Source organism: Sitophilus oryzae, unplaced genomic scaffold, assembly GCF_002938485.1.
Source record: "Sitophilus oryzae breed Bouriz unplaced genomic scaffold, Soryzae_2.0 scaffold_1440_pilon_pilon, whole genome shotgun sequence".
NCBI lineage: Eukaryota > Metazoa > Arthropoda > Insecta > Coleoptera > Curculionidae > Sitophilus > Sitophilus oryzae.
In genome coordinates, this window is record NW_022146105.1 from 2,158,810 (window position 1) to 2,173,059 (window position 14,250).

The 14,250-nt window shown below is 31.6% G+C and overlaps 1 protein-coding gene across 1 annotated transcript in view; it reads right to left on the reverse strand.

The window, feature by feature from the left end:
- Nucleotides 1-14,250, reverse strand: part of LOC115876750 (Kv channel-interacting protein 4-like) — a 73,812-nt gene that overhangs the window by 11,624 nt on the left and 47,938 nt on the right. Inside the window, exons 3-4 of the mRNA XM_030892657.1 lie at nucleotides 12,450-12,519; nucleotides 11,270-11,340 (exon numbers count right to left, since the gene is read on the reverse strand). Coding sequence (XP_030748517.1) covers nucleotides 11,270-11,340; nucleotides 12,450-12,519 — 141 coding nt within the window. The remainder of the gene's footprint in view (nucleotides 1-11,269; nucleotides 11,341-12,449; nucleotides 12,520-14,250) is intronic.

Sequence of the window (14,250 nt, forward strand, 5' to 3'; positions counted from 1 at the left end):
GAAATTCATCAGCGGTTTACCCCTCGAGGTTAATTTGGCATATACATATGTTGTATATTATCAAATTTAATTTAGCATTTAACTGTAAGCATTTGAAGTGTAGAATAGTTTATACTTTTCAAATATTCCGTTGTTAAAAATAAATTTTCATTATTTTTTTTGCAGTTTTGATTTCGTACATTTTTAAAAATACATAAAATTTTATATTCACATTTAAACTGCCCAGTCTTTTGTGGTAGATAATGCAGATACCTATTTTACCGATTACGTCTGTCATATTCCCATTAGTTTAGTTAGGGCTCAAGGGTGCGCTACAATCGATCCTCGTTAAACGTGTTGCCTACTTTTGACTATGGAAATGACAACTCTTTTATTTTATATTTCTCTATGTTCCCTAGTAAAGGTTTTATCTGGTCGTTGCCATTGAGGGGTGGGGGGCCACTGAGCTTTAATAATGTATGTAGGTTGTTCGGATATAAAGTTTAGCTCGGACTATGGTCACCTGTTGTTCTGCTGTAATATTTCCCGTAACCAGGGAGGTGTAAAAGCTTTAACCTCCAGCCGATTTCTATTTTCGGTTTGTTACATCTAATATTTTCCGCGGTAAACATGCCCGATTTTGATATGAGAAAAAGCAGACGAAGTGACAGAATATTAATAAGCAGTTTAATCAAACTATTTTGCGGTTGTTTCAAAATTAGGCCTTTTAATTTAGCTCTTTACTCCAATTTTTTTTGATTTTATCAGCTATCAAATTTTATAGTATATTTATGAAAGATGGTAAACATGGTCATAACATTATGAAAATGCCCGTATTTATAGGAAATTTTATGTAGATTCAGAATATGTACACCTTTGAAGACTTAAGTGCCTTGGCTTTGTGAGAAAATTAATTTTTTTGACCCTTGTTTTTCAGCTATGTTTTATGAAGGTTCACTTCCTATATCTATTTATAGTTCTCGTGGTACTACAACGGCCTATATTTTCTTATTCTACGCATTTTAATAAGTAAATAAAAGCAGTGTCTACAAAATGGGTGGCATGACGAAAATATCGCCAATTTTCATGAGCATGGAAAAAAGTTGAAAAACATTTTTGGCTATTTTTTTACTCAGTTTCAAAGGTTTTAGAAATATAATAAAAATAGTGCTAAAACTCTGAAAATATCAGTATTTGTAGGAAATATTATGTAGATTCAGAATATATACACCTTTGAAGGCTTAAGTATCTTGGTTTTGTGAGAAAATTAATTTTTGGACCCTTATTTTTCAACTATTTTTGATGAACGTTCTCTATATCCATTACAGTTCTCGAAGGACTACAATAGCTTATATTTTCTTAGTCTATGTCTTTTATTTACCTAATTTATTAGAGCATGTTAATATTCTGGAAGTGTTTGGGAGGTGTTGTTGGTCTAATACGTTGGTGTCAAACTTACTAAACAAACAAAAGGTGAAACACAATCTGCTTGCTCAGGACGTTCAAGTATACTAATCCACACCAAGGGCCAATAAGCTCCTATATTTATATTTCACGCGATCAAAAACAACTCTCTAAAAGGTGTTTTCTTAAAAATGAACAAGAGCCATACATTACAAGGGAAGGTGCTCCTCAAAATCTTTACAATGGAATGTTATTTTCGAAAAAAACCTAAGTATCTTACCGAGCGTCATGAATTAATGCATCAGCCAGACAAAAAGATTGTCAATATAAATCGTGCGTCTTTTAAAGTGGAGCAAAACTTCGTAACTTTGAGGGAAATCGCATTGAAAACAGAATCTTAATTTTTTAAATATTTATCTAGATGTTTGCGTAGATGCTGAATTCTTTAAGACAAGATTTTTTCATCTCGGAGTATTATATTGCAAAAATTATAAACAAGAAATAAAAGAAGCTTTTCTGAAATCTAATAAAATATAAATAAATGTATTACTCAAACACAAACTGTAACAGTACTTTCCATAAAATCAATAAAATGAAAAATATACGAAATAATATACATCATGTACTGATTTCTTTCGAAAATCGACAACTATGAAACTATGATCCCTTCCCGGATACAAACGGTACATTGTGAGACAGGAAATTGTAGAGAGAAACAAGCTCTATAACATAGGATACAACATTTTAATGAACAGTGCTTTCCATAAAATCAATAAAATGAAAAATATACGAAATAATATACATGTGCTGATTTTTTTCGAAAATCGACAAATGAAACTATGATCCCTTCCCGGACACAAACGGTACATACAGGAAATTGTAGAGAGATACAAGCCCTATACCATAGGATACAACATTTTAATGAACAGTGCTTTCCATAAAATCAAGTTCAAATCAAGTTGTATAAACTATTTTGTTTTTGAAGATATTAGAGCTTTTGGACTTAAACCATCTCTTCTAGAGTAACTACCAATGAACAATAATAATATGATCTTTTAATGATAGAGACATCACGAAAACAGTAGCAAAACCAAAGGCAAAGGTATGGTTTTAATGTAAAAATCACTAGAGTCGTGCTCCTTTTATTGCAGCTATGATTTTCAAACACCACAATAAAAAGCACATCTATAGACAACAATATGTAGATTTATACAGTATAGTATTAAGTAGTATGGAATTTAGCATTATTTTTTATCACACAATAAAAAAGAATGGCAACATTGTTTGATCAGAGATGGAGGTAAGATATAAATTACCCCTAGGGATTGGTGGGTATCATCGTTTCGGGCTTTTTTATTAGATAGCTGCCTTCTCCGTTTTGTTTGCCTTTGTTTTTTCCCCTTTTTAATAATTGACACTACGCTAGGGCCCTTAATTTACAAACAGAATCGTACGGGCTGCGAAAATCAAGCACTGTGTAAGTTTTAATTTGTTATGAGGGCTAGGACAATTTTTTCTTTTGGCTAAATTCGTGAATTTAGCACAAAAAAAAAAAACGGTCTAGCCCCATAACAAATTAAAATTGAGATTCGAGCTTGATTGTTGCAGATGTTTCTAACAAATAAGTTCTGTTTGTTCTTATAAATTGTTATTAGAGAAAGTCAGATTAGGAGACACAATATACTTATTTATTTAATTTTTATAACAAGGTATATTAAAAAGATTATTAGAGTCAATATTGATACATTTTCAAACGCCCTACTAAACAGGGTCATAAAATCATGAAAATATTAGTATTTGTAGGAAATTTTATGTAGATTCAGAAAATGTAAAATTTCTTCAAATGTCTTTGAAAAACCTTTGAAGGTTTAGGTATCTTGGCTTTGTGGGAAATTTAATTTTTTTAACCCTTGTTTTTCAGCTCTTTTTGCGAAAGATTAAAACGTCTTCTACATCTATTACTGTTCTCGTAAGACTATAATGGCCTATATTTTCTTATTCTACACCTTTTAGTTAGTCAATAACAGCAGTTTTAGCAAAATCGGTGGCATGGCGAAAATCGCCAATTTTCATGATTCTATGATTTGATATGGAAAAAGTTGAGAAAATGCCCATTTTTTGCTCATTTTCAAATGTCTTTGAAACATAGTAATCAAAGGCATAAAACTATAAAATTTTCATCATTTGTAGGAAATTTTATATAAATTCAGAATATAACCTGTACAGCTTTAATTAAATAGAAAAAGAACTCTAGAAACATTGATCAGAAGTGACATTTTGAAAATTTCAGCATTTGTAGAAAGTTTTATAAATATAATCTATAATTATCTTGTAACTATTGTGTAGAGAGGGAAGATAATGTGATAAAGCGCAGGCTATTAATAATTAAATCTATAGAGAGGTTGTCGGTGTTAAGGCCCATTTGACCTCTTATAAGCATAAAGCACTGGTAAACAAAACCGTATTTCTGGGCCAAGCTGTTGCACTGCAGCCTGGAAAATTAACACCTGACTGGTAATTTTATTGAGTAGAACTTATGGCCCAGTCCTAATTTCCAATTCAACGTTCGTATCAATAATTAACGATTAGTGAAAATTGGCGCCGCTATTTTCTAAATCTGCTCAGCTCATTTTTAACGTCAAAATTAAAAAAATCAAATAAAACACTTTTTTTTAATATACTGTTATACGTAATAACTATTATTTATTTTTAAGTTCTTAATTTGAAATGTTTATACTTGATACTGTGTGAAAAATAATGTAAAATAGACAAACCTTACTTTTAAAACAAACGCACCCAAGATATACAACCCAATATAATTTCTGGTTATAGTGTAAGACATACATTAGATATGACAGTAAATAAGCTTGTGTGTAAATGTTTTAAAACTTCCAAAAAACGATTTACGGAAATTTCATAAAAAAAACATTAATAATTTATATTTTATAAATATATTTTTTCTTCAAGCTTTTTCCCTCTGAGAATTAAAATATTACTTGATTTACATTCACCCCTCTGCAAAAAATACTGATGGTTCTTAAAAAATATAAAATTAACAGGATCTCTAGAGAATTTTATGCAGATTTTGGCAGTCTACGTAGAAATATCAAAAAAGCTTGGCTTGTATTATTAATACATTTTTTTTCAGTGAAATTAATGATTTTTGTCTCATTTAAATTCACTTCTCAAAAATATATATTGCTGTTAAAATACAAAGTATAGTCTGTCTACGATATTCTAAAAATACAATTTGCGTGTGAATTAAAACGACAGTCACTGTCAAGCATCCTCCATTTGTACAGGATTTGTTTTATTTTGTGCAATGTTAATGTTGAATGCATTTCATCAATTTCATCATCCATCATCATTTTCAACTTATTCAACCGTTTCCATTTATGGTGTAGCCTCCCTCACATATTTAGATACTCTCTTTGTAGTTGGGTCCATTGTTGTCTATTATTGGGCATGCGGACCCAAGTTATCCCTGATGCTAATTTCCTAATATCATGTCCCATCTCAGGTTCCTCTAGGTCCCTTATAGGTGCTTCATATTCCTCTAGGTCCCTTATATGTTCAACATAAAAAGACTCAGGGCAAAAACACGTACAAAATTCATCACAGAACAAGAAATGTTGAACACATATACATGGGCATACGGGGCCTTTGGACTTAAGCTGAACATCGATAAAACTAAAATCATTTGCACTCCCCAGGAAGATCACAACAATTCTATAAAAATCGGAGATGAGCTGTTGGAATATGTAGCGGAATTCAATTACCTCGGCAGTTTGATTTCGGAAAAGGCTAATGTCGACTCTGAAATTCAGCACAGGATTAGCAGCGCCTCAAGAGCATTCTGGAAATTAAAAGACAGGGTTTTCTACAATCATGACTTGAGCACAAAAACGAAACTTGCGGTGTACCGAGCGATAATAATTCCCACCATGTTGCGAGAACAAAAGCGAAAAAGTGAGCACAAAAGCGAAACCTGGGTGCCGTACCGCCGACACATGAACGCATTAAACAAGTTGCAACAGAGACATCTTAGACAACTCTTAAGAATAAAATGGTTCCATCATGTCTCAAACGTATCGGTCCTTGAAAAAGCTAACTGCGAGAGTATTGAAGTCATGATTACAAAGTCCCGCTTAAGATGGGCTGGTCACGTATGCAGAATGCAAGAAAACCGCATACCAAAATCTCTGCTTTACGGTGAGCTTGTAGACGGTAAGAGGTGGACAACTCAAAAGGTTCAAGGATATTTTCCAACGAAAACTTAAAGGGAATTAACAAGCAGAATGAGTGGAAAGAGGCAGCTCACAATAGAACGGAATGGAGAAGAATTGTAAAGTCAGTTAAGAGCGACAACTAAAAAGTAAAGAGGCAACAAAGCAATGAGATTTTTGAATGTCTGGAGTGCGCCCAAGTAGCAAAAAGAAGTTCTAAAAGAATTGAATTATTTTATAACAGTCGAATAGCGTTGTCTTAAGGACTGCTTGATTTTATTAAGGGTTTGGTTTCGACCATTCTGTTTTTTAATAAAAGTTGTCATATTAAACTATTTTCTAGTGATTTTTACAACGTATCCTATAACGCATTAAACGATAATTTCTTTTAGTATGATATAACACTTAATAAGACAATGCTATATGATAACAAACATATTATTTTATTAGACTCTTATACCCACCATGTAAAAGTTCTATAATATTCATATAACTAGTAGTCACAAGATCATATAATAGTTACTTAAACTTGTCTTATTAAAGTTGTATTACGTTGTATGATAGAATGTTTTCTTGCGTTAACTACGGTGCTGTATACAACACTAGTTATATAGCCTTATATGATAAAATTGTGATTAACAAAATAAATTCGCTGTAATATCTGCATTATAAAACTGGTAATGTATAATATAACCTCATTTTAAATTAAATGGTATACCTAGTTATTTATTTTGTTATTGTTGTTGTTGCAAAAGTAATATCTACGTAGAAGTATAATCACAGCTATTATGAATTCTGGACAAAATTGGAAAAAAGTTAACAAACGCAGTGGTAGTTACAAAGACCATGTAAGAAAAAACTCCTCGAAATTACGGCAAATAATCCCGAGAATTCCCTGGGTTCCCAAAAGCCAAAACCTCTCGGGTTGTCTGGCTTCTTCAAAGCATGGTTGCCACGTTGATGTAAAAGTTTTACTGTAGTAATGTTTGTATTGTTTTATTGTTGTTTTTCCAAGTCCTTAGGTTGCCGTTCACTCGTCGGGCATGCATAAAATGCATTGCGTGCATGAATCCATGACAACCTGATCATGTTTGTTAGTTTAAATACTAATCAAATGAGATTTGCCAACATCCATTTGTCACAAATCTCAATATGTCAAAAATAGTTCTATAGTGCCTGGAAATTCTGCGTAATGATAGATATTTATCTTATACCGTTTTATTTTACCACAAAGACTTATTTAAGGGATTCATTTATAATAAAATGGTTGCATTATAATTCGCCATGTTTAAGGCAGAATTTTTGTATGGCCTATGGCCGCCATTATATGAAGCAAAATTAAAAACATCAAAATAAATTGTAAAATGTTTTTTTTGAGAACTATTTTGTGATAAGATTCCCACATACAGTAATAAACTGTTTAATTAAATTAAAAACAAGAATTTTTGAAAATTTTATTTTATTTTATTGTTTAAATTTATACGTAAACCTAAATCGAAATTAAAGCGCTTTAATTTTTTGCCAAATACATACCTAATCTACCAGTAAAATTTTCGGCGCAACAAAAATTTTCCCTACTTTTCAAACCCTATTAATGATTTTTTATATTACATATTTGTTGTACCTTTTGGCTCTACCCGCCATTTTCACCGTCGAGTAAAGTCTCCTTTTTAACAATCCACATCCTCTAGATTCATTTTACGACACGCTTAAAATATAATTTGCTCCTAATATTCATCGGTAAAAAATAAAATACTCTTTTACCTCGCTAAATGATCAAATGTTTTTATTGTTCTGTTTCTTAGATGTGACCACGTAATACACAATAAAACTAGTTTTATATAGATATATAACGCTGTGTAAAATAGTTGCATAAGAGTTGTATACCCTTTTTATAGAACTTCTATACTACTAAACGGTTGTATAAAAATGGGCCTTTTTTGGTTGTAAAGCTATCATATTACGGTCTTATAGCACGTTATATGAATTGAGGTATCCTATAAAAATGATCACATAGCTGTTTATACAGCCTTTATAAAATAAAATTTGCTACTTGGGCGGTATACAGATAACATCACGTATCGGGCTTTTCAGTCACAGAAAAGCTCATGAAAGAAAACGCCTTGCGTGACCATCTTCTGATGCGTGTCAAATACTCGTCAGCGAGTAATGGCAGTATGTATGTATGTATGTATGTATGTTATAGGTGCTTTTAATGCCTCGTGGGTACCATGCTGTAATTTTTCTGGTCCATCTGTTGCCCGTCCTTCTTGCCAGGTGTCCTGCCCATTACATCTTGAGGGATTTGACTCTGGATGTTATCTATTACCTGGGAGCGTTGTGCGACCTGCAGTTTCCTTATGATGTCCGTTTTAAGTGTCCACACACATTGGTCGAATGTTTTCTTAGATAGTTTCTTAGATAAAGTGGCATTCTAGATTTAAATATGGTTGAGTTTCTCCCATAAGTACTCCATGCTAACTTAATTCTTCTGTTGATCCCGAGCTGTGTATTGGTTGTCCCAAATATATTCTATTATTTCCAGCGTTGTGTTATTTATTGGAATGCCCATATTATTATGCATTTATTATTAGTACATATTAGCATATAATAATGTCTCATCATAAAATATTTATTTAGAAATTAAGTTACCTGCGCTGTTGACAATCAAACAGAAATTTAAGCCGGCTGATTTAGCCCTTTGTGCAGCTATTAAACGTGCGTGAACATAAATTTCAATCTGGTTTAAAATGTTTTGGCGGTGCTTTCTATCGTGTGGAACAATTCACACAAAATTGCGGGCGGTATCTACGCGAATCCGTATATCCGGCATCGAAAACATAACGGATCTAATAAAATCCGACGTGTATAGGCAAAGTAATTGCAAAGCTCCACGCTCCGACGCCAATAACGATTTTTTTCTGAACTTTCGTCGAGTTTTCAGAAAATTATCCTAATAGGATTCCCTCCTACCTTGAATAATCGATTCCTTCTCAATTTCTGGGAAATATTTACTAAGGAGTATGTATTTAACATAGGAGACACCTGTCAACATATATCAAATGTCAATATTAACTGTCATCTTTAGTTAACGCGAAATTTTTAGATCGCTTCGTTTAAAGCTGTACTTGAATAAAACTAAACAAAAAATTAAACTCTTTTTCTGGAATATGCGAATTTGATGTATCCAATAAAATGATAGCCAAAATCCATTTTCGTCCTACGTAATAAATGGTCCTGAAATATATTTTCGTAGTGCTTCTGCTTCAGTAACAGATAATAATTCTCCGATTTTCAATGCTAATTTTAGAATGGCCACCTGTCAACGTTTCAAAGATTCAGTTTTGCGCTTGTACTGCAAACAACCACCATTAATGGCATAGTTAAAATTGAATGTCTCAGAATTTGGGTTAAATAGAATTTAAGATGAAATTAGAATATTATTTCACATTAATGCATTCCAAAGTCTTTTTAGTGTTAGACATTTTGACATAATTTTTTGTTGTTTTTTTTAATTGTATCTTTTTTGCCTGATCTCTAGATTAAAAATATTTCTAATATGGTGACACTTCCAGAAATACCGGAAGTTGTCAGCACCTTTCTTATTTTAAATGGATACTTCCATTTTTTCTTATATGTTTTTAAATTCTTTTTCGATACCGTTTGATAGAGAGTTATCCAGTGGTCTAAAAGGAATTTTTAAGAATGTCAATTATAAACTTGTGTATAATGCTAATAATAAATTACAACAATTATTAGGCAATCCAAAAGATAAAACACCTCCACTGGAAAGGTCGGGTATTTATGAAATTTCTTGTAAAGATTGTAATCAGAAATATGTTGGGCAAACTAGAAGATCAATATTAACTAGATTTAAAGAACATTAGCTCAGATAAGATATGGTAGACCGGATAAATCTTGCGTTGCCGAACATATTGTTGATAAAGAACATTGTATAGATCTTAATAATTTAAAATTAATTAAACAAGTCTCAAATTACAAGCAATTAGATGCATATGAAAGCATCAGAATTAATAAATGTAAAGATAGTATGAACAGAGTCAACGGTCCAATTCCTTCAAGTTCTTTGTTCCTACTACTCTAGTGGCGGAAATTTAACTGTTACGCTCAGTTGGCTCTGACTCGGTTTGGCTAGATTTTGCCACGCCCACTCGGTGCCCACTGGGCGAGTATATAAACGCTCAACTTGTAGATTGTACTTTAGTTTATAATCATCTGCTGATGATGCTAACATGGTTAGCGAAACGCGCGTCCAGTGTAAAATAAAAGTGTTTTGGTGTATTGTGGTGATTTAGTGTTTTTATTTTGCTTTAAATTCTCTCTAAAATTTCATGAATTTTGATATGAAACACTCTACAGGGTGTTTCAAAAAACATGTTGATATAAAAAATAAGATTATTTTTTATATCTACCTATGTCCGATTCTGCTTTGTTTCATAGTTACAGGGGATTAAAAGCTTCATTTTTTTTCGATTTATTATAATTTTCTTCCAAGTGCTTTTTTGGCAATTCGAATGAAATTTTGAGGACAAAAGCTATTATAAGTGCCACATATTTTAATGCTAAAAATGTGACGACATATCCACCAGGGCCGTGGATATAGGTTATTACTGGAATATTTTTCTAAAAAAAAACATGTACGCCACTGACTTTTTTCATCTTGTTAACAAAATTGTGTAGGCCGCTTAATGCCAATTAAAAGTTGTATTTTAAATTTTATACCTACTTGATACCTTTCAAGTAGCAAATTTCAATAAATAATAGTAGTTTTTAAGATAATTACAAAGACCTACTTTTTAAAAGTTTTAAAATTTTTTTCATTTTGTTTTTGGATGAGCAATGAGTACCTATTTAACATTTAATGATATTAAAAACATTTAAAGGTTGCTATTAGACTTGGATTAAAGCAAATTAATAAAACTGCGTTCATCTCATCAAGGAGATCGAAATCTGTCTTAAACAGTCTACTCAATTTTGCTAACAGGAGAAAAAAGGTCAATGGTGTACATGTTTTATTTTAGAAAAATATTTCGGTTATAACTCATATGCACGTCACTGATGAACATGTCGACAGGTTTTTAGCATTAAAATATGCGGCACTTACAGTAGCTTCTACCTTCAAAATTTCATTTGAATCGCTAAAAGTACTTGGAAGAAAATTATAATCAATTGAAAAAAAAATGAAAACTTAACCCCCTGTAACTACAAACAAAAAAGCAGAATCGGACCTATGTTGATATAAAATATAAATCTTATTTTTACGTGAAACACCCTGTATATTTGCCTCTCTATCAGTTTAGCTGATCACTAAAAATGATGGTTAGTTATGTAACTTTTTTTGACAGACAGATTTTAGGACTAAAAATTTTTAATATTTTTATCCTCAAAAACGGTTCAATTTGTAAGATTGCTATGGTTTAAATATGTTTGGTGTTCAGTGAGTAAAATATAGGTAGCTTCTTATAAATATTTATGAGGGGAATCTTGCGATATGCTGAATACAATATCTTTTAATTTCGTAATGGATTACACCTAATACAACTGGGCAAAAATTTATTACAAATTTATGCACGAGCGTTTGGCATTTGGCTCTATTCAAATAAGGCCTCTATTTTAGTAGGAAAAATGTATTTTCTTACCTCGAAACTAATTTTACCGGACTGTTTCTGTTTCATTGTGTTGAAAACATAGTGTGCGTAATTTGTTGCATCTGAAAACGTCAATAACGTCATTAAAATGGAGTTACGATAAGCCAAATTAATAAAAAATATACGTATTTTTGGTATTCACAAAATCTAAAAAAAATGATTATTCTCTAATTTTGTCCTATACCGGGTGCGTCTCAAAAGTAGCTCACCCCTATAACTTTTTTATTTTTTCAGAGAAAACAACGAGTAACTTACTGTTTCACCGGAAATGACTACAACTTTTGATTTTTAAATGATACCCTTGGTATTTTTTTACTTCATTTGATAGAAAATGAAAAATTAGCTTTTTAAATTTTAATTTAGAGTGCAGTGGCCATAAATGTAACGACATTTTAGCTCGAAATACCAAGAGTGTGGTACCAAATTATTCGTAAAAAATATTTTTCCAAATATGCTAATGAGTCACCCTCGTTCCATTTGAAAAAATTGATATATGATTAAAAATACGATTTGGGCATCTTTTAACCGGCCAGGACAAGACACGAAAAACACTAGACGATCAAATCTATTTTTCCATGGCACTCTAGATTGATATTTAAAATACATTTTATAAGCGAGAATGTCAAAAGTTGACATATGATATGTCATTATATTCAGAGAGTCATTTTTATCGAATAAAGTAAAAAAATTCGCCATTTAAGTGCCATTTAAAAAACCGAAGTTGTAGTAATTTCCGGTGAAACAGGAGGTGACCGAAAACAATTGAATACGTCAATCATTCCTAATTTATGTCATATACTAACATACCAAATCTTAAAATGTTATAGGGGTGAGCCACTTTTGAGACGCACCCGGTATATTCATGGAGGAACTGTTTGTAATCCATTTTGAGGCATGTGTTCTTCATGATTTATAGAAAATATGCCGAGATCAATATTTTAGCAGCTGATGAAATATAAAGCGATAAAAATGCAAAGGACGTTGCTCGAATGCGATAGAAAATTTTGAGAGCAATTTATAAAGTCAAGATACAAAATATAGACCTATTGAAAGTATGGTCTCTGGCAATGGGGCATGTGATAAAATTCTAAATGCGTCTGCTTTCCCATTAAATCACTTCTTAAAAGGAATAATCTTTTCAACGCTTATGTACACTTTATTTTAAACTTACCTCCTAAAGGAAAAAACTGAGAAAATATGTGCTTAAACGATTCTTCGTCTACCATTCCTGTAGGACATTCCTGAAATTATAAGAAAATACGTTAAAATAATGCATAATTGTTCAGGTTTACACAAAAAAATATCTTCGTTTTAAAAATAGAATTATTTTTAAAATTAAGAAGTCTGAAGGGCGAACTAAGATGCCCTAATTTTTTATTTCACTGTTTTAATATCTTAGTAAAAAATTACTGAATATAAGAAACCATAACAACATCTATTATAAACCATTTCAAGAGAGAAATTTATTGTGGAAGAAATTTTGTTAAAATCCAAGCAGAAAAATAAATGATAAATATCATGGATTTTACGGATCTTCTAGCTAAGCGATGTTATGCTGAGTTAAAACCTAGGCTTCTTTATTCATTTTTCAAAACGATTTAAAAGGCTTTGGAAAAGGAAAAGGTAACTCGGTGGACAATAAAAACTTTAGGGTTTTAATGGATAAAGTGACCTTTCCCATTTATAACATTAACATTAACTAATTACGGTGGTAAACAAATAATGGAATATGCTATATTAGTTTTCTATAAAATAATAAAAGTCTTTTAGTACTACCCTGCTATCAGTAATCAATTAATGGAATTTAGAATGACATTATTTATTGTATTTTTGTCTATTTTTATAATACAAGATTTTTCATACATAAGACCACATATTTTTCAGCTTTTGCCCGAAAAATTAAAGCACAAAAGCTTTATTTTTTTTTAATTATTGTCATTTTTGATTGACAAAAAGGTTAATATGTAGCTCGTTGTAGTGTGATATTTATAGTAACCGTTTTTAATTAAAATTTGAAGCTTTTATAAAATATAAATCATAGGGGGCATTTACTTTTCATTACAGGTTCAAAAATCGATCGATTCCTGAACATAAAGTGTACATTTAGGATGCAGGAATTAAAAAAGGGGTAAATGATATTAAAAAAAATGTTACTTTAACTCGCAAGTAATATTCTTGTCCAAAGGTTATAAGGTGGTGAGATAAAGGTAGCCACATACATGGGTTTACACAAACGTTTGTTGTAATTGATTAAGTTGTATTTGAAAATAGGAAATTTTATAAGTTTTAAAGAAAGTTTGATGTTACTGTTTCTAACTGTATGGTCAACTTTTCGAACCTTGGCACACTGAGATTGTTCTAATATTTTTATGAAAGTTTAATCTCCAAACCTATGGGAATGCACTTGATGAATAGTTCTTACATTGTTTTTGGCTCTGTTACAACAAATTTTACAAGTTTGTAATACCAACATATTGTTGCCGGGTATAACAAAAATATATTTTTCTATTTCCCCTCTTAGATCATAACTAGCCATGACCAGTGATATTATAAAAGTCTTCTTTTTCTAAGTAGGGTAGGCTATGTGAGCGATGGTGCACACGGTCTCACTCTGCAAAATTAGATGCGACGTTTCGTTTACATCTTCCTCAGGGTGGGACTGAGGATTTGATACTGAAGAAAAATGTGGGTCGATTTCGGCATAATTGACGACGAGCTACAGGATGACGCCCTCGAAGTTTTGAACCGATGCCTAAATGGAAGAAATCATCAGGATTTTTCTCTTAATTGTGGGTCGATTGGAATCAAACTCGGCACGTGGATAGAGGTACCCGAATGGAGTCCTCAGACGGACAGACGGTCATTTTAATACAAATTTTGTGTAAGTGGATCAAAATTTTTATTAATTTTCAATTTATTACTTTTTCAACATTTCAAATTACACTTTTTCAAACATGTCCTTCAAATCCTTC